Below are 22,976 nucleotides of genomic sequence, written 5' to 3'. Positions count from 1 at the left end.
GTAGATGGTAGAGGGGAAAATGTCTATAAACGGTTAAAATATTTAGGTACTAGCCATCACTCGCTCAAGATGTACAATGAATGCATGTAGAAGTAGTAATATAAAAAAATATATTAATAAAGAAAAAGAAGCAAATAACGATCAAAATCCTGTTTTTTTTTTCATTTCAGTTGGAATTAAGATTATCGCGATCAACCAAATAAACTCTTCAGCTTCATAATATTAGTATCGTTACATTTCATAGACAGAACAATGGAAGCAAACATATGTATAATAATAATATAAGCAAAAGCTTTCCTTGTTCAAACAAATATTATGTTAAAAAAACGGTCAAACAAAGTCAGGACGAATGTCATAGTCGTTTGATTAAACTAAACCGACGTCTATAAATTGGGGCCGTTGATGGAATACCTTATTCTATAGTTTATATCGGTTCAATCAGTTGGAAGCCATCGCTTAGGGGTCCGCGGCGTGACTCAAATCCGAGAGAAGATCAATCCTACTTCCTTGTAATGTTATAAATGGAAAATTTTATATGTTCAGACGTTTGGATATTATATGTGACTTTTACAATGTAGGTGGAACAGATTTAGATTATGATTACATTATGTAGAAAATAGAGGTTTGTTTTTATCACTAAGCATAATTTAACGCATTATTTAAAAGTAAGCTTAGTGTTGAAGCACTCCGGGGCCCAGGTAATAGCGACTCATTTCGCTTTTTCTTGTAATTTAAAAGTATAAATAGAAATATTTATCCAAGAGGGAACAAGTTACGCAATCATTTACGCATGTAATGTACGTCTTGAGGTTTATTAATAAAACAAATAAGAGTAAACAGATTTTAAACACATTCAGCTCCTTCTTTTATCCAGTATATGTATAGCAAAGTAGGTAGAGACAGCTTTATGTAAAAATAAGACACTCCATTCTTCGCTATCCGCCAGAATCCATGACACTTCGTGTTGTAGCAGAAGTCAATGACCCACTTTGTCTACCAAAAAGGGGAAATTAAAAAAATCCATTTCCCCGATTGGGGATCGATCTCACAACTATCACCTTTGAAGTCAGATCTATTCCACTGCGCCGCGACAGCCTCAGATGAAGAAGATGTAAAAGATTATTTCTACAACCAATTCTCAATTAACTATTATAATTTTTAATTAAAACGCACCTTTATGAAAAAAAACAAAACTAAAATACATTCCGCGTTCGTACGTTGCTTGATCAGAAGGCAAGTAAGTATACACTGTAGAGTGTATTAACATTTAAGTATAACAGCTAGTCAAAAGTAAAACTTTTCATGCCTTTAGATCCCCAGAGTGCTGTCAAAGTCAGGCGCAAGTTGAAACTTTGAAGCAGAACGTCTGGGTAATTGCGTGTCTACTCATTCTTCATACCTTCCAAGTTAGCGTTTGAACAAGACCACCAGTGCACCACGCGTCCGTCTGTGTGTCTGTGATCAAACAATGTTAGAAATGTATTTAAAAAATGTGTTCTCCGATTTGTGTTTAATTTTCAAGACATTGCGTGTTGAGTGGAGGAACTCAACTTCGCGCTTCATCTGATCATCAATCATTGCTTCGAGGACAGATCGAACCCACAATCAATGTATTTATAGTTAGACTCAGAAAAACAGTGAAAAATATCACGCACTAACATTTTGAATAAAAATTTGTTATATTACACAGAAATACTGGCCAATTTATTTTTATGTTAGCTTGTTTTATAACGATTCTAACAACATAAATTTCATATACGAGTACAACTCTCATAGAAAATCGTGACATCGTATATTTAAAGAAGATCGAATCTGTACTGAACTTTTGAACTCTTTACCATATTAGATTTTCATTTAAAATGAAGAATAATTTAAATGAAAGAAATAATGTTTTACTCTTCTACCCTGACTACCCACCCTAACAAGAAAAAAACATTATTCTGAAGCACTTTACAGAGCTACCCTTGTTTCACAGCCACGATTGTCCTTCAAAATAAAGACTTCTATTAAGCAGCGTCAAAATCACCCGCACTCTTACACATTCATTACGTCGCGCTCACACGTTTTGAAACCAAAAGGAAGGGAACGTCTACTTCTTATCACTGAGTGATAAGGTCCAAATTTGTGTAACATATATGATAAGAGACACTTTCATACAGCAACTTAAATAGGTTTGACTAAAAGCTTTCGGTAAACCTAGTTTGGAACACCTCAGTACCTAAAATTTTGTTTTTTTTTTCTTTTAGCAATTTTTGTTTTTGTGGAGTAAATAGAAAAAGACGGCAGCGCATAGTGCAGCAGCACATAGTGCGACTGTAAATGCGTCGATTGTAGGTTTGCTTTCCACTCGGGGAATCAAACCTACACCCACCCCATCCGCCGTTGACGTCCTATCATACAGCCACGTGGTGTTCGTGAGTGTATTAATCTGCTGGCAAATGCAGCATAATAAAAATATCATAGGTGGAGTGCGGGCGAAGCCAAGAGTGGGCCGTTAACAGCTGTATATAGCTAGCATTGGAAATACAACATCATTCGAGGTAGGTCGTGTCGCGGGGGCACAAAGGTGCGGTTTCCACTCGAGAAAATCTTCGCTCTTGAAACGAGGTAAAGCGCGACGTTGAGTTTCGCCACTCCTGTCTCCATATCTTGGCCGAAATTGGGGAAAGGAAAACCTAATGGGAACGGAGTGTCCTAACACAAAAATCAAATTTTACTCAAACGCTGTCCTTTGGCAAATTAATCAAAAAAAACACAGCTAATAACAAGGTTTAATTTAAACTCTCCGCTTTAAATCATTAATAATATCAGCAATTGCCTTTATTTCAGCAAACGCCATCAAACTTGCCAAAATTTAGCTTGAAACATAATAGTCGCCTGCCAATTTTTCCACCGGAAAGGGGTCACCTATATATGTTTTGTATAGTTTACTAGGATTTTATGATACTATTCTCTATGCATTTATATTGCTCATGTTATATGAGAGAAGCTCCAATTTATTTCGTATCCTACAATAGTATGTAGTTCGTTTGCAAATCCAACTCTACATTCAATACGGTTCCCCGTATTGCTGTAATCCTAAACTACTTTGGATTCCTTTTATTAAGCAATTTATAAAGTTTATTCAAAAACTTTGCGCTAATAGAAGAGTAATGGAGCAGGTTTTTAATAGGGAAAGGAGTTATTTTAAATTGATCTGGTTTGTGGGTTGTTACTGTAGAGTTTTTTATCACTAAATGGAATTGAAATATATTAAGTAATTTTATAACTATTAGCGGATGCTAATCGAGCTTTTTGTCCTTTAATTATCAAAATATTACATAAATTTACATGTATATTTAGGGGAAATAAAGCTTTAATTCACGCACACACACTATTAAATTAAATAATATTCTTAGTAGTTCTCGATTTTTTTTCTGTCGTTCTATTTGAAAGAGTGGAATTCAGAATGAATAGTAATAACTATACCTACAACTTACCGTTCTATTCCCAAGATTCCTCACAGTGCAGTTTAAGTACGCGAACTTGCCCACGAGGGCTGTGACGTTGCGGGACGTGGTCGCGTCGAAGGAGGGCGCTAAGCGTAACGTGCTGCCAACTGGCAGGGAGTTGATGGAACCCGCACCACCTGCCACGTCACATATACCTGGAAACAAATTGTATGTTTTTATATAGATGTTTATGTTAATATGGCACTTGTGGTCGCTGCGGTACCGTGGCGCAGCGTCTGACTGTAAACGGGACGGCTTTGGACTCGATTCACCCTCAGGAGAATGGATTATGTTCATTTCAGTTAGTAGCAGAAGTTATTTTTGAAAACTAAATTGCTGAAACATTCTAAATTTTAGAATAGTTTAGTTTATTACCTGTTACGGTATCTTGATCAAAATGGCATCGTGCTTTTTTTATTTTATTTTTTTCGTCTACAATATTGATGACTCTAAATGAAATAAAAGTGAGAACGACTATGAGTTCTTTTTTGCTTAGCTTTATCTTTTATAACACAAAACATAAAAACATAAATGAAAATAAGACACCAATTGAAGAACTGTACCCTCGTTAACGCGAATTGTAAATTAATATTTTATTAATTATCATACATATTACGGTATATAACATTAATTAAATATTATTTAAATAAAAAAATGTAAAAATTAACAAGGATATTGTAATCAACAATAAAATAAATAAGCAATAATATAAATATAAGCAATAAAAAGACTATATAATACTAGCGGACGCGCGTAGCTTCGCCTGCTTATTTGCACCCTTAGGGTTGAATTCTAATAAACCATGAAACACGTATTCAATGAAATATTTTTAAGAGTCTCAATTTCAAATTTTATAAAAATCGGTGGCGATTTAAAGATTTTTCCATACAAACTTTTAACCCCTTATTTGCACCCCTAGGGGATGAATTAAAATAAACCACGAAACATGTGTTCAATGAAATATTTTTAAGTGTCTAAATTTCAAATTTTATAAAAATCGGTGGCGATTAAAAGATTTTTCCATACAAACTTTCAACCCCTTATTGGCACCCTTAGGGGGTAAATTCTAAAAAACTGTGAAACACGTGTTCAATTAAATATTTTTAAGAGTCTGAATTTACATTTTATAAAAATCGGTGCCGATTTAATTTTTTTTCTATACAAACTTTTAACTCCTATTTCACCTCATTAGGGTTAAAAATTTTCAAAATCCCTTCTTAGTGGATGTCCAGATTACAAAAGTAAACATCTGCCCAAATTTTACGTTTCTACCATCAGCGGTTACGGCTGTGCGTGCGTCTTACCTCAGTCAGTCTGCTATACTGTTACTGCTATATAATGCTGTCGTGCTGCAGCGACACAGCGTCTGACTGTCACTGCGGCGATTGTGAGTTCAATTCTCACACGAGGGAATTATTGTATTATTTAATAATTACGTCGGCGTACTGCCCCACGATAGTTTTAGTTACGTGAGTAAATCTAAATAACGCAGGAATTTGTCCTTACAAGGCGTCGTCTTACTGCAAAGTGATATTGAAACTATTTGTAACTTTAGATGAGTACAGATTTGACAAGTATGTACAGGAAGCTTAATAACAAATTCTGTCATTTAAGTAATTTCATTATGTTATAATTAAAATGCTTGTATTATTGTATCTATTATTTTCATTTCCCTGATCTGGTAGGTAAAGCGCGACGTTAGCGAATAATGCCAACCGGACTGTCTCAATGCTAGGTTCCCTTTACCCTTTTATATGCGGGATACAGAGTAAAACAATTTTTGAATATAATAAAAAAATACACTGAAATACACCTAGCTCAAGAACATAATACCTACACTAAAGCTAGTTAAGTACAAAGACACTCTAAATAAGAGGATTTCCACAGCGAGACCGTGGGACGAACAAAGAACTAAATGAAGCGCCCCAAGATCAGGCATTGTATGTTTGAATTGTTTAATTAAGTAGAGTCACAGCATCCGGAGATCTGGACCAAATATAATATTCATTGCCGAGATACGCTTAGCGAGACGAACTTTTTTAATAATACCATTCTTTTCAGTTTCTTCGGTGCTGTGTGGTGAGAGTATAAACATACATATTTTTTATATAACTAATATTTAGTTACTTTAAAAAAATCAGTTTCATTCTGAACCTAGTGTTTAGACACTCCGTTCCCCACTACGATCTATACTAGAGACATTGCGTGGTTAGTGGCGGAAATCAACGGTACGCTTTGTCTTATTACCAGAGCGAGTAAATAAAAAGAATTCATTCGCCCGACTCGGAATCGAACCCGCAACTGCTACGTTTACAGTCATCGGCACTATGAATTGATATTGTAAAGTATTCTATAGCCAATATATTTTCCAAACCGTAAACTTATGTGATTTAGAGTTATTTCGATTGAGCGGTTTTCTATTAAATAAGGTTATGAACATCCCCTAGCAGCGAATATTCGCGAATCATATCATATCTGTGTAATTCAACGACGGGATCGTAAAATGCATTTATTGGATATAAAATTAAATATTTGGGAGGGTTTCAAAATGTTGTGTCGATATCGAATTGGTATTTAATATAATTGTTGGGCTTTTGGGTTAGTTTCGGGGATTTGTTAGGCTGGGCAAGGTTACCTCGGTTACTATATAAGGCAATTATAGATTTACCCGCGTAGTAGGGTAGATAGAGGAAACCTGGTGTTACAACACTCCGTTTTGTAATTTTGGTTGCGTGTTGACTGGCTATGACGGAGGGAAAAGAAAAGAACCCACGGTCATGTCGGGGGTAACTTAGTATTAAGGCAATTGTCCACTTTCCGCCCAATTTTGTTGAGTGGAGGAACTTAACACCACACACAGCGTTTACTTACAACATGCACCACCTCTATGCTACTATGGCCTCTACCTAAAGTGCATTTATCGAAAAATATTACAAGCATTACGCAGAAATGTGATGAATAATTCAATTGTAGGTATTAACCACACTCGCAGTAGAATACGCAGACACTCGTGCTATCCGCAACTGGCTCGGCGGTCTAATAGAATTAGCTATGAAATGGCACAGAACTCGACACAGGTGCTTTTGGTACGGCGCGAGTAATTGCTCTTGAGTGACCATTATGACGCTGTTAGCGACTCGAGTGGCCAATAACGATAGTTCAGTGGCGGTATAGACAATAGTTGTATATTCGGTTCTCACGCGGCGGAAAGATACAATACATTCTCCGCTTTTCGCCGCTACATTTAAGAATTCCATTTAATTTAAGACATATGTATTGAGTGTCAGGATTCAATGGCACGCTTTGTTTACCTGGTGTTAAAATACTCACATTCAATTAGTCAATAGTTTATTTACGATGTTTTAAACTACAAACACTAAGCATATATATTCATACATGAGGCTCGTGTCCTCTCGGGGTCGGTTGTCTCGCTTTGCTTAAATTTCAACCCCACCTTTGTTATATTGCGCCGTGATTTGAGTACACTCGAAAACATGTTAAGAATTATATTTGTATATGGGTATTAGATTTTTTAACTTTACTCTGCATCTCCGTTCCTCACTTTCCGCCGAATTCTGGAGACATTGCATGTCTAGTGGCGGAACTCAACGCCGCGCTTTCCCTCGTCAAACAAACAAAGATAAGAAATGGAAATATAAATTTGAATATATACTTCATTTCCTCGAGTGGGAACATCACATTTTGTGTCCCTGCACCACGACTGATATAATCAATTGACACAAGTGAGTAAAATCAGTAGGATAGTGACGGAACGACTGTAGGTCTCTGACAGTACTTCGACTAGTAATAAATCGACGTCTGAGATACTTTGATTGGATTGAGATTACATCTATCAGATATCTTTTACAATTTTTTCTATATGTATAATTAACATGTTATGTGCTTTTGTGTGGAAATGTGGACATCGTGCGGGCACAGCAACTGTCTGTAAGCGCGAAAGTTATGAGTTCGATTTCCACTGGGGACATTAAGTTATTTTCATTTCATTGCAATGTCGCGCTTTAACTTGTAACCAGAAAACAAGACAAAGCGCGAAAATTAGGCGGAAAGTGAGGGAAGGAGTGTTTCATCATTAAGTTCTCCTTCTGCCTAGCCTGCTATATGCGAGATACAGTGTGAAGGTGAAAAAGACTTATAGAAATATATAATTACTAAGAAACAAATACTAAAGAGACGAAATTCATCATAGACTAAAAATTAAATTTCTCCTCAATTCTCACATAATTTGTTGATTTTGATGTGATTCTCAGTAAATTACAAACTTTGTTTAATAGAAAGCTGTAAAGTTGTCAGCAAAAGTACTCTGACAGTTGGTCTGTTTTCTATTACCCCAGACCAAATGAGCTGTCATCACTTAAATATGTAGCGCGAGATGATATGGGTACTCTACACTAGAGCATCTCTATTTCCTTTTATTTATTTATGGTTACCCAAAACAAAATTTAGGGGAAACGCTCTTGTTACGTCTGACTTATGCTGGCACGTGATATTTGTAAGTGTTGAAGATATTTTTAGGCTTTTAAGTACTTAAAAGTACCTAAAAAGTACCCAAAAAAAAAAAAATGGCGAACACGACGGTTTTGGTTTTGATGTCTACTCAGGTAACAAGGCAAAGCGCAGCGTTGAGTTTCGTCACTCAACACGCAGTATCTCGCGGGCGTAACTGGGCGTTGCATGGAGAACGGAGTGTCTTAATACTAGGGTCCCTCTGCCTTCCCCACTACATATGCGTTCATTAAAATACAAAAAATAACATTAAAATGAAGAATTAGTAACGATCTGCTAGAAACTCCATTATTCACGTCTTTTCGTATAACAAAAACTAATCAAAAACATAAATAATAGCTAATTATGAAATATTCCACTACTCCCTACACCCAGCATACTCCACAGTCTACGCTCTCGTACAGTTTGTATGGAACAGAATGTAATTAATGTGATTTAAATTCATTACACTGTAAATAACAACATTATTCGAATAGTTGAGCGCGAGTGCCGTTTTCACAAACGTGTACAAATATTCAGTCGCATTGTTTTCTGTTCAAAAAAAATATGCAATATAAAAATGTATTTAATGTTGATGCCGTCCGCGAGTAATGTTACGAAGAATTAGGCCACTTCACACCAGACCGCGCCTTCCACTAGGGTCCCTCTGCCCGCACTGCTTTGCGGGAAAAAGCGTGAAGCGTGAAGTCGGGAACCCAAAACTTTATAAATCCATTCACACTTTAACCACTGAGTGTAACACCACTCATTAGCCCAAATATAAGTTAAACAGTACAATATGGATTCAAAGATCGTTTTGGGTCGTTCTGAGCATAATTGAAAAGTAAGGGGAAACTTTAAATTGTTTTTGTTTTCGGCCCATTTCCTGTGGGCTGCCTGTCCCTTCACTGAAACTGTTGAATACACCTGATATGTACTTATGTATAAATGGTAGTTAGAATGGTAATTTCCTTGGGTTTCCCGATTATTAATATTAAAATCCATTAAAAGTAGTTTAATGAGTTTTATCGCATATTACTTGGTTATATATATGTTCGGAGTGGTCGCTGCCCAGCGGTACAGTGCCTGACTACAAACGCGACGGTTGTTGGTACGATTACTACTGGAGGGAATTAATTATTTTCATTTCCTCGCTCTGGTAAAAAAACTAGGCGTGGCGTTAACTTTGATTTTCCGTTTCACGTCTTAAAGTCCACACAAACAAAGTCACGGGCCATAACTAACTTCGTATAATTTTATGAAACAAAATATTAGTATTTAATTCCTAAGTAAACATCTACAATAAATATGAAGGTACTTTCATAGTTATAAGCCATTATATTCAGACCTATTTACATGAAGAAGCCTATAATAGCGGTACGACACTATAATTACAAGAGCATTTTGTTGTTTTAACTAAACTACCTTAATAGAACAACCGAAATAGTAAACATATAAAAGGATTTAACAGCCGCAGTAATAACATAGTTAAAGTTATTAAATTAGACCAAACCTCAAATTGGATTCTTTTATTATAAATATAATTGTGAGCACCGTGGCAAAGTAACACAGTGTTGGACGAACACGATGGTTGTATTTTCCCTATTCTGATAGACAAAGTGCGACGTTTAGTTCCGCAACTCATGCCATGCCAGATCGAGGAAACGAAAATAATTAATAAATTCATGAATGTTTATAGTATATTTTAACTACGTAACACTATAAACATTTCCTCAGCCAAAATTCGAACTCGATTCAACCACCACAAGGACGTTTCCACAGCGGCAGCGCCACGACGACAGACCACATGTAAACATTATCAAACCAGTCAAACACTTGTTCAACATTCTAATATGTTTACACAATCGCAAATAGCAATCTAAAAAAATCTCTTCCCAGTCTCTCCACTTGAATGACAGCGTAAAGCGTCTATTTTTGTTTTAAAGTGTAGTTCATCCATCATTGTCAGCGTGTGTGACGCGCGCCGACTACGGCGTACACGTCTTTTGTAAACTATGGATTATTTATTATTTGTATAGGGGCGTTGAGTTCCGTCACTCTACACGCAATGTTTCGCTAATTGGACGGAAAGTGGAGAACGGAATGTCTACTAAGTTCTCTCTGTGAACGTTGCCACTAATTTACCACCTTTTTTCTATATTGTTTTTGACATTAGGATATTAAGAATCGTACTCATATATAATAGTTATATATATTTTACATTGAGAAAGCGGCGTAGAGTTCCATCACTCAGCACGCAATATCTTAAAAATTGAGCGGAAAGTAGAGAACGGAATGTCATAACACTTGATTTCCTCGACATACCCTGCTACTTGCGGGATACAGCGGGACAAGAGGCTCCAATTACTTCAATTTTAAGTAAACAGTGCCGTCGACAATTTTGGAGACAAATTGCTACTCACTTTTAGGTGCTAGTCACTTTTAGTAATATTAGTATTAAAAATACTGAAACATATTGTATTTTGTCATACGTCATTCAATCAAATGATGAACTTCAAAAGCGATCATTCCAAAAATCCCTTCAAAAGTGGTCACCCATGCTTGATAAAAAAACACGGGTAATCACTTTAAAGTAATCATGTTAAAATCAATTAACCAGCTTGTGTGCAGCTGATACGTGCTGATACGTGCTGATACGTGCTGGCGATGATCAAACCCCGCTTAATCTACCGTTTAAAAATTTACATGTGTTCGATAGATAGGTAATATGGTGCGGTGGATTTGACGTTAGATAATTAATTATTGTACTTTTAGTAGGCATGTCTGGCCAGCTTTGAAATGTGTATGTTATTATTTGCCTTCAGTTTGCAATAATTGTGAAGTCTTTTCTTAGTTACTTTTAGTCATTTTACTATTTCAGGTCAATTTTTTTTTCCCTTCTGATTTTTTCCCGACTGCTAAGGAAAGGTTATGTGTTTTATGAGCATTTCTTATATTATACAAAATATATTTTTCTTTTACTTCCGACACGAGAATGTGATACTAAAATAATTCCGATAAGCAAAGTTCTATTCAATTAGTAGGTAAAACAGGCCGCGGTTGTTAGTCTATCAACAACGATTCAGCCCATGAGGAATATTTATATTAAATAAAAAAAGTAAAAAAAAAATTTTAAGTTAAACGGTTTTATATTGCAGATAAATGTACTAAAAGCTAAAAAATAATTTCATAGAAATTATGATTACTAAAATTTAATCGTGGGGCACGTCCAATATCTACAATTGAAAGACATAGCGTGAGACTTCACCCACCTAGTGGTAAGTAGCAAGTGTCCCCACGATTTTATTTTAGTAATCATAATTTCTATGAAATTATTTTTTAGCTTTTAGTAGATTTATCTGCAATATAAAACCGTTTAACTTAAAATTTTTTTTTTACTTTTTTATTTTTAAGTTTTTAGTTTTTATTTCTCATGCTATTCAATTCGTTGAAATGAGGCTCGATGTCTCATTATTGCAAGGTTAATGGAGAATGTTACGAACGACCCCCCCAGAGGTCCAATAGAGGGACAAGGCTATGTACAACAAGATGTGCCTGAATCTTGAGGGGAAAACGCTAACGACATATCATTTTTATCCACCTAGTGCCATACAGTTCTCGGCGCGCTTTTACCTTTTACCTTGGGTGGTACCCCTAGCGACGTATCATTTTTAGGCACCCTATAGCCACACAGTCCTCGACAGGATACCAGATCTTGACTTAGGTGGGAGATTCATATTGTAATTGTGTATAGTATACTGTATTATACTTACCAAGCCCTTTATTTTGATACCCATATTGATGGGATTGAAAACTACATTATCCGCCATTTTGTAGCAGTGGCCATCTTTGATTTTGATTTTGTATAGTGCACTGAATTCTACTTGACAAGCCCTTTCATTTGATACCCATATTGATGGGATCGAAAAAACTAACTTGTCCGCCATCTTGTAGCGGCGGCCATCTTGGATTTTGATTTTGTATAGTCCACTGAATTCTGCTTGACAAGCCCTTTCATTTGATACCCGTATTGATAGGATTGAAAAAAACTAAGTTGTCCGCCATCTTGTAGCGGCGGCCATCTTGGATTCACAATAATATTGAATATGGATAATTGTATTGTCACCAGAATCAAAGGCGTATACCAAATTTCAGATCAATCGGTTAACGGGAAGAGGGTTAAATTTCAATTACTAAATTTGACCCAAACAAACAAACGGGGTGAGCTAAATAAAACCGTTTAAAAAACCATGCCAATCAATATTGTAATAATAATTATATATATTTTTTAATATTTTTTTAATGAATTTTTATAACAATTAATATTTAAAAATGTAAAATTGATTCTCTTATATAATAAAAGTATATATTGTGTATTATATACAAGGTGCATGCACATGACGCCGCTGCGGTGCACTTGTCCATTTGCCACTGCGCCTATTAGTGAGTGTTATTGCAGGCCCTAAATTGTTTCAATTTACTCATTTCGAAACTAAACTATACTGCACTATTCTATTTTATCGTTTCGGCTGAACTGCAGTTATGTTAATTAACATGAAATATGCTTATAATGTTTGTGTTAGTATTAAATACAATTAGTTCAAATAAAAATATTTTCATGTTACTTTATCTGGTAACTGTGTTTTATCTGTAACATTGTCTCATAGGATCTCAGGTTCAGTAAAACCTAGAAATGGACTGTCCAATACAAATATATTTTTTCAATTCAACCAAGTACTTTATGAGATATAGGTTTATTGACTCAAAAGTACAAGAGCTACATAAATTAAATAATGAATAAGCATGTTAGTACTGCGGGTGTAGAAGGTAAATAGTATCGCATAGTAAATCTGTAGTTTCAGTTTAATATCCGGTCGGATTCTCCAAGTCGGTACTACTTCCGGGACTACAAATCTGACGGAAATTTCGCTATAAATGTTACCTGAAATATTTATTCGACGATTTCACTTAATATTTGTGAAAAATGCAGCTTTTTCCCGCAAAGCAAAGAAGGCAGAGGGGGTCTAGTGCTAAACAATCCGGTCCCCACGCACCGTTTTTTCTTCAATACATTGCGAATTTCAATAGCGGAACTCAACGCCGCGTTTTGAGAATATGAAAATAATTTAAAGATAATAATTCCATCGCGGTATCTGTCGGAAGCTGACGGCCAGCTGACAACGGCCACATAATATATCTATTTTCTTAGCTTCACGCTGTATTACACAAATAGCATGGTAGGCAGAGGCTCGTTATCAGAGCGAGGAAACAAATATATTGAACATTTTATTTGCTCGAGTGGGAATCAATCCCGCAATCTGTCGTATTTGCAGTCGTATACATGTGCCCCTACGCCACGACTAGCCTCACATAATTTCTCGTTTTTTGTGATATTATAAGTAAGTATATAGAAAAGTGTGCATAATATATGGAAAAAAGTTATGTGACGTAACGTAATGCCCCGCTTTCTGATGTCAGAGCGAAGAAAACCATTAAGTGGGAATCGAATTCGCAATCGCGTTTATAGTGAGATGCTGTGCATCTGCATCATGACACAACCAACGTGATCAGTCTACATAGTCTCAACTGATACAGTGCATATATTCGAAGTTACTTTTGTAGTTCTCCTAAACTATAAAGTTAAATTTTCTTCGAATTTCAATACTTCAGTGAGTTCAGTTTACATTAATTACTAAACTTTAATAAAACTTTAAGTATTCAAACTTTATGCAGTTCTGATAAAATGATGAAGATATTCAAAGTAGGCAAAACTGAAACAGAGGTAAATACCTCATTTATCTCCAGGATGAGGAGATCAGAGACCTACCCCAGACACTACTCTGAGCTCTTTGTGACCTAAGCGTAGATCTAAAGGTATATTTGAAATTCTACGCAGTAACGCCGTCATTGTCATAAAAGAGTGAGAAATGAAGTATAGAATATTACATCCATACAATGTTTTGTATCGTAGAAAGCTGAAATTTGTCACGTTTACGTTTTACACCATAAAATCCACGTAAATGAAGTTGCGGACAGAAATAATCATAATCAGTACCTACTCATAGTAAATTACTCAGAATATTGCTTATATGTTTGTTTTCAGTTTCACGCTGTATCGGCATTTGGCAGGGCAGGTAGAGGGAGCCTGGTGCCTATTGCTTCTCAGAATTCTGCAGGCATTGTATGTTGAGTGACGGAACTCAACACCGCGCTTTGCCTCGACACCAGAGCGACACCAGAGCATATATTAAATACTACAATATATATTATGCTTACACAATAAATGTAAATATTTTCATGATTTTTTTAAATAATCAGTGTTCAATTTCTTTATACTGAGAATTAAATGAATATTTATAAATATCTTAAGTTCTATTTCATATTTAATTCACTTTAATAATAATCATTAAAAAGACTTATATTGTTGACTAGTGGACCCGGACGCGGCTACGCCTGCTTGAACTATAAGAATACTTTCGCGTCGGTCATACTCATCGGCCGCCCGAAGACTAGATCATTCCCAATCAGTGACATCTCCTTAATTATGTATTAGAATTTTATGCAGTAAACTATAATTTCAATCTAGATAAAATGCTAAAAGTGACTTCTTCTTCGGTCCTGTAGCGACGCGACGGTTGTTATTAACATGGCAGAATAAATTGCATGTCAAATTAGAAAGTACTTTAAAATATATTAGTTTATATGTGTAATGTAATGTTATATAGCCTATAGCACTTCTGAAGAATGCAGCTTTCATACAAAATAAAAACAAAATAAATCGGACCAGTAGATCCAGAGATCTTAGCGTTCAAACAAACAAACAAACAAACTCTTCCACTTTATTATAGTAGTATAGATATAGTATTCGTCAGCGAAAAAAATACCTTAAGCCCTGTTCTAGTCCAGGTCTCAAAAGTGTGCAAGAAAAGAATTTTCGGACTTGCCCATATTCAAATTGTTGTCTCTACCTTTACCCTTAGCCCTAGCCACTCGGTACACGTAGCAGTAGCAGGCAGAGACAGTTTTGTGATACATGACTTTTCCATTATGTGAAACAATCAATGTTGGTTCCATCCTGGTGTATTCGGGATATAGCGTGAAGCCAAACAAAACAAACACCAAATTGAAATGAATTGAATGAAAATTAAATTGAAAATCCATTAATGCATAGACGCAATGAATTTTGAAAGAAATATTAGCACTGTAAGCTGACTGAGCGCAGCCGGAAACAGTGCCGACTGTGAGGCTCTCGAACCGGATATTAGGCCGAAACTACTGATTTATTACGCTATAACATTTACCTTGCATTTTGCATTCGCCTAAATTGTCCCATACAAAGCATACATTTGTGAAATATTATTTTCAATTGCCAGTCTTTATCCCCCTTGTATCTAAATTAATATATCTTTATATGTATAAGAGTCTATCTCATTATTTACGCATCCTTTTTCTAAGGATTCGTTGTAATAAATGTTTATAAAACCTTTACGTTTTTATTTTCTTACTAGTGGGCCCGGACGCGGCTACGCCCGCGAAAATATAAGCCTAAATAATTAAAATAAGTTAAAAAATTATAATAAGTGGAGATTCATTATTAGAAAAAATATCTGAGTAACCGAAATGAACAAACAAAGAAGTAAAAGTAACTAAAGGAAAATTTTAATATTAGAAAAAGTACCTAAAGTTTGCCGTGCGCGCGTACTAAACATTTTTCTATATTAAATAATTATTAATTTTTGCGAACAATATCAAATAAAATTCGAAATTATTAAAATTACGATATTTTAAGTGTATAACATCGGTATAGATAACCGAACTGAGATAAATTAATTCTAAGCAGCAAATAATTACATAAAAAATAATAGTAATTCGAAAATATATAAAAATTTACAAAACCATCAAAGTCATCTGCCCGTTCGCGTCGGTCATACTATACAACTCGTAGGCTAGGTCATTTGGAATCAGTGACATCTCCTTATTTATTAGAATGTTATACAGTAAACTATAATTTCAATCTAGATAAAATGCTAAAAGTGACTATTATATTTATTTTCATAAGGATCAATATCAAATTATAGAAATCATCTAATTTTTGTTAATGTATACAAATCTATATCGGCGCTCGCTCACCAAACTTTGCAAGCCGTTGCTTAGCAACGCGTATCGACGATTGTTATTAACATGGCGGAATAAATTGCTTGTCAAATTAATTATTTTAATATATTGGTATATATCGAAAATATTACAAATATGAGAAAAAAAAGTATCCTATGTTCATCCCGGGACCCTCAAGTATCTCTATATGAGTATTTTATCACAATTAAATTAGCGGTTTGGCCCTGATTGCGTAAAAGACAGACCGACAGACAGACAGACAGACAGAGTTACTTTCGAATTTATAATATAGGTATGGATTGTATTCAGTGTTGTTTTTTTGAATGAGCCTTACAAAGCTACTCAACTTTCCTATTGAGCATGCGTGTATACGCTTACACGGAAATTGTGTTAAAATAATATTATATAGTATTGTAATATACATATTTCCCTTATGCATATTTTTTATTTAAATAAATTTCCACGACATAAAAAATGTTAAAGATGTATCTTTATATCATTAAGTAAGTGACTTCGTTTCCCACTCGGGAACATTATATATTTAATATTTTCAGTTCCTCGCTCTGGTATTGAATTCTACAACTCAACACACAATGCGCAAAGTGGGTAACGGAGGTGTTTTAATAAGAACGGAGTGTCTTAACATAAAGTTCCCTCTGTTTCCCCTGTTACGTGAGTACAGCGTGAAGCTGTTATATGTAAAAGTTTCTTTTGCAAAAACATTTTTATTTAGAGTGAGCTCAAAACTATTATACTATAAAATGGCTCATAGAGCACACATCATATAGTTAGATAAGAAAATTATTGTCAAGACCCACTTTTCTAAGCATTCCATTACTAAACGGATAAATAAACAGTTTAAGTATAATCATAATCATGCGGTGTTAAGTTCCGCTCAACACGAAACATTTCTAGAGTTCGATGAAAAATGGGGATGCTACCCTGCTGTGTGTGTGTGAAAAAAATATTATCATCGTCCCAAAGGGGATCGAACCCACAACAGATACGTTCACAGTCTGCCACAATGATCTCTATTATATATGAAAATATATGTATATAACTGAACATAACCGAGTTAGCTTCAATATTATACAGCAATAAACGTTATACAGCAGATGCAATTTATGTTTGAAACAAAACACAGAATTGAATATTGCTGGAATTAATACATTCTATAAATCGAAAATTAGTTAGGAGCGAGTGCCGAGCGCGGTGCTCGGTGCTCGGTGCGCGCGACACGCCCGACCCGCCCGACCGCACACATATATTATACAGATTATGTACCATAGTCTATATCAATTTGTAATTTGTTTTAGTGTCACTGCGTCCCGCATATAGCAGGGAAGCTAGTGTTCAGACACTCTGTTCTCCATTCAACGTTGCGAGTCGAGCGGCGCAACTCAACGACACGCTTTCTGTTACCAGAGCGAGAAAATGAAAATAATTCAATCCATTATGTGGAAGTTAACCGTCCGTTCCGTGCCGAACCCACCACCGTCACGTTTACTGCAGCTCGGACGTTGTTCTGCTGCATTTTAATACTAACATTTTAAGTTGTACGTTTTCACTTCTATCAGCAATGTCTACGAATGTTAATTTGTTTAAAGTTATTTAAATTTCACCTGTCTATTCGTAATGAGAATTCGTAACTCGGAGTTCAGTTCCGTCACTCAACACGATGTTGCGCGCTCATGTTTCAGAAATTAGGCGGATTTTGGGCCACGGAGCGGAACCCAAAATAACGTTACCTCATTCCCAATTATATTTTAAGTAAAAATACATCCTATATCTTATAAAACAAAGTCGCTTTTCGTGTCTGTCTGAACTTTCTAACTCTTCTTCTTCTAAACCACCCAACGGATTTTTATGCGGGTTTCACCATTAGGTCGAGTATTTCTCAGGGAAGGTTTATATATAGTTTATTATTTGTACATTCTTATGTAAATTAACATAAATACGATAAATGTGTATAAAGTCCTACCCGTTGAGACACTTTCGCGCATGCGCTGCTTTAATGGTAAGTACTACGTGAAAATAATGTACTGAAGTATTGTTCCTCTTAAAAACATCTACAAAAAAGTCCGCGAGAGCATATTTTTATCTTGTAGATAACGTGTAGTGATCATATTTCTGTCTAAAAATAGTAATTTCAATATATTTTTTATTGTGAGGGATATTTTACCATAATGGTATTAATCCTTATCCTTTAAAATATTTTGTCGTTAAACGAAGATAAAATTTGCTTTTTACACTAATTCGAAATTGCGAATAATTTTAGAGAAAAACGCATTTAATTGTTGACTTACCCCTTACTCTCAGCATATAAATAAGTATATTAGTTACGTTGGCCATTTAATGTAGATCAAAACTGTCTTTTACTGTTTTTTCATTTTAATAAGTACTTTAGAAGTTGTTACAATATCAAAACATCCTTGCTGCGAAACGCGCCCCGCGACGTTTTGCTTATACAAGCGCGTCATGAGCAGTCATCGGTGGTTCAGTGGTAGAATGCTCGCCTGCCACGCGGGCAGCCCGGGTTCGATTCCCGGCCAATGCATTCTATTTAATTTTCCTCACAGGCAGCCACGTAGTGCTTGCTTTTCATCAGGGACAGAATACCCTCTTCAGCATTAACCACAAGCTCGAAAAAAAAACCCGCCCGCTATAGAGGCATAGCAACGAAGATTTAGATACGTTTGCACGTATTGGATAATTGGAGTTGAATGTATTATTTCAGCGCGATATATTTGGTTTCATATTTTTTGTAGTAGTTATTAGTAGGTAGGTTTTTGTTTATAATTTCTTCCGTTTAAAAATAGTCATTTAACTATCTAAAAATAGTAATTTAAATATATTTTAATAAGTACTTGAAAAGATTAGTAGCACAGATTTAAAATTACGGTACCTACTAAAAAATCCTTGCTGTGTAAAACAATTGGAAAATCCTTATTGAAACTACGAAAATGCGGGTTGCATTAGGGTTTAATTAATTTTCACACTATCTTAAGTGCTTTGCATTATATGAATAATCCAGTAGTAAAAGCGGGCGAAGCCGCAAGGGGGTCGCTAGTATGTATATATAATGTATATGTGTATATATATATATCCCATCAAAAACATAAATGTAAAATGAAAGCCAAGTTTTGTAATAAAACGTATGCTTTCAGCGATAAAAGAAGTGAGATGTAAATGTATGCCAAGTTCAATGGTCAGTCCTGAAATTTATTTTTAACAATATAAAATATTTTATAACAACTGAAAATGCCCATTCTTCTTACAACTTGGAGACTTTATTTATGTGTAATATCTGACTTGGCTAGTTTTCATAAGAATTTACAGTAGAATCTGAGTAGAATAGAATTTGAATACATTCATTTATATGGATGTAAATTAATTTGAAAACTAGCCAAGTCAGATATTACACATAAATAAAGTCTCCAAGTTGTAAGAAGAATGGGCATTTTCAGTTGTTATAAAATATTTTATATTGTTAAAAATAAATTTCAGGACTGACCATTGAACTTGGCATACATTTACATCTCACTTCTTTTATCGCTGAAAGCATACGTTTTATTACAAAACTTGGCTTTCATTTTACATTTATGTTTTTGATGGGATATCATTACTTTTTGTTCAGAAATTATAAGTAGGAAGATTACAAGTACTTTTCCTATAGGAAGCTACTACGGCAAGAAACTCAAGAGTTGCTCTTTTTAAAACATAGTTTAGAGTAAGCGCTTCATAGGACATTTCTCTTCGCCGAATAAACCAAGTAGGACACCATTGTGATAATACACTTCTATCTTAATATTGTACAAATCTACTCCAGCCTTTATTTCGGAAGTAGCTCCGTACATAGTTAAGCAAAGCATGTCTTCTTTAGAAGAGTAAGGATTCCCGTTTCGAGCGCTAGTGTAGATACTTAAATCATTCCAGTTACGCCATACGTACTCTACTATAGTCTCGCGCAATTTATTAGTTTGTTGTATATCAATACGCTCAAATAAAAAATATGCAATAGCATGGAAGAGACAGCTCCCATCGGGAGGCATTGGAACAATTCGGTGTAAGTTCTTGTTTCAACCACAAGCAATTCTATTGAACGACTCATTGTTCAACATGTCTTGGAAAAAATATAAACAATAAATTTATTAAGTGCTGACGGTACCAATCTGAATTGATATGATCCCAAGGTCGACTTCGTTCTCTGCCGTTTTCACAAGTGTTCCTAAAACCAGTAAAATCATGAAACCCAGGCCAAAAAAACCATTAAAATATGAGCGCCTTCGTACAATAAAATATATCTAATATAATTAGGTATTTACTTTTTTATTATGGTCAATAATATTATGTTTTATTACTCTTAAGACGATATTTAATTATATATGAAAATAGATTATATTTATCTATGAATCTCGATTATAGTTTTTATTTTGTTGATTAAATGACAGTTGTCAGATTAGAAAGTAATTAATATATGCTGCGTTTAGAAATCTGAAATAATAATTATTATTTTTTTCTAATTTTATTATTTTGTTGGAATAACTCAACACGCAATGCCTCCAGAGTTCGATGGAAAGAGGGGAACTGAGTGTCTTAACACTAGGACTCTGTCTACCCCGCTATGTGTGGGATACATCGTAAAGCAGATTTATTTACTTTTTATTATTTTGTTTAAGTAATTTTTAATTTTCTCTTTTTTTCTCTTATTTTTTATTAACAATTACTTAAATTTTTACTGTTAATAATTACTTTATAATTACTTCTGTTAAGATAGCTTGTAGGCTGCATATATCAAATTAAAAATCAAACCAGCTTCACGCTGTATCCCGCACACAGCAGAGTAGACAGAGAGAATCTAGTGTTAAGACACTCAGTAACTCCACTTTCCATTGAATTCTGGAGGCATTGCGTGTTGAGTGGCGGAACTCTACGCCGCGCTTTGCCTTGGTGGAAATATAATTTTAAATAAATATTTCAATTCCTCGAGTGGGAATCGAACTCACAACCAGTCCGTTTTACAGACACACTTTGTGCCCCGGTGCCACGACTGGCCTTACAGATAATATACTATCGTATATTATTATTAAATTTTATATATATTTCTATCAATATATATGTTTTTTTTATATTTATTTTTTAGTGTATTTTTTTTCTGTCTTAGGGTTCTGTACCTCGAAAGCAATAAAACAGAACCCTTATAGGATCTTATATAGGACTTAGTACTTAAATATTGTAATAATAATTTAATATCAAATACGTTAATCGAATATGCAAATACTCTTAGTATAATAAGTACTAAAACATATGTTTAAATTATAATAAATAATAATAAAGGATGTTAATCCATTTATTATATTTGTATATTTTTACGTGAAGCCCTTGAAGTCCACATGATGGCAGGCTTTCTCAGGACATAAATTAGAGTCATTTTCAGCTACAAATGGAGACATATCTTATCTTAGAATATACTTGAAAGCATCGTGTTGTTTTAGATGGCTTACGTAAGTAATAGTGAAGTTAGTCTACAAAACAAATAAAATATTTACTAACGTGTGACATAAATAAAAGCAACATATATATAAATAATGCATTGCTCTTATTTTGTTGGCAGGCGCTACACTATAAGTAAATGTTCCTAATTGAATCTATTTATTGAAAAATTATAAGAAAATGTTAAAAAAATACTAGTTTCGGATTTTTTCCTTTACATACACCCAATTACTTAACCGGATGCTAAATTTCACCATTCTGAACATCTAGAACTTGGTTAACATTAAGGTCTATAGGTCAGTCACCCCCCTAAAAATTTACGATTTTTGGACGTCATTATCTAAATAACTGTTTGAGCTGTGTTTATGAAATTTAATGCACGTATACAGGTAGGGGGTCTTAATATTTGAGCCAAATATGACAGGTTTAGGTGGAATAGTTTTTGAGTTACGAATAGGTAAAAAGTGGCTTCAAATGGTTCGTGTAAAATAACACACGGTGCTGCTGGCCAGTTCTGTTCGTAAAAAAACTTGGCCACGCGCTCCGCGCGTTTTAAATATATATATATATATTTAAATTAATTTTAATACAGCACATATAAATGTAAAACAATTTCAGTACAACCAGATAGCGATTTGTGCAATATGAGAGTATCAAGTTGTTATTGATGTGAAAACTTTGGAGCTACCGTAACTCCACCATAAGTTATCTAATATGGAGGAGAATCTAACGGTAAAACGGTATAATATACGGTATAACTTACGTTAAAATTTAATTATATGTAATACTAGTCGTCGCCCGCAACTTGGTTAGCGTGAATTTTAAGATATAAAAGGTAAAATACTGTATTTTCACGGTACCAGAGAAATTTCGAGAAATCCTCGTTGAAGGCCTCCTACGCTCCCTAACCCACCTACATGGAATAGTTATGCCCGTATGTACTTATTATGGATCATGTTGAATAAGTAGTCCTTCCTCAGCGGTGTAGAGATCGAGATGGAACCCAAAACCGTAGTACCGTTTGCAATCAGACGCTGTTTCATTAAAAACCACATTTTTTCAATAGTATTATTGACTTCAAAATTATAATTCTTGAGTCAAAATACATATTACAGAAAGTATATTATGCAGCTACATTAGACACTTACGTCCCCCAGTTTTTACCGAAGTCTCGCGTTGATGGCGACACTCAACGCCACCTTGCTACCAGAGCGAGTGAGGATCGAACACATAACCATCGCTTTTACAGATCGATGATGAGAAAATATTTTTTTGACCATATTATATTACAATTTCTTTATTATTTTTTATCATATCAAAAGAAGATTTTTTTCTTTATAGAATCAAGTTTTAACAATTGAGTTATTTCGA

At 34.7% G+C, this 22,976-nt stretch overlaps 1 protein-coding gene across 9 annotated transcripts in view; it reads right to left on the bottom strand.

Annotated features, from left to right (window-relative positions):
- The window catches only part of LOC146536055 (neurotrimin-like), a 336,131-nt gene that overhangs the window by 201,379 nt on the left and 111,776 nt on the right, over positions 1-22,976 (bottom strand). For all 9 annotated transcript variants that reach the window (XM_085191669.1, XM_085191667.1, XM_085191671.1 and 6 more), the window contains exon 3: positions 3,480-3,646. In XM_085191669.1, coding sequence (XP_085047795.1) covers positions 3,480-3,646 — 167 coding nt within the window. The remainder of the gene's footprint in view (positions 1-3,479; positions 3,647-22,976) is intronic.

This window comes from Heliconius melpomene, chromosome 10 (genome assembly GCF_056956725.1).
Source record: "Heliconius melpomene rosina isolate 202511_hmr_F chromosome 10, ASM5695672v1, whole genome shotgun sequence".
Taxonomy (NCBI): Eukaryota; Metazoa; Arthropoda; class Insecta; order Lepidoptera; family Nymphalidae; genus Heliconius; species Heliconius melpomene.
The sequence above is the reverse complement of the archived record's forward strand: the minus strand, read 5'-3'. Positions and strand labels throughout refer to the sequence as shown.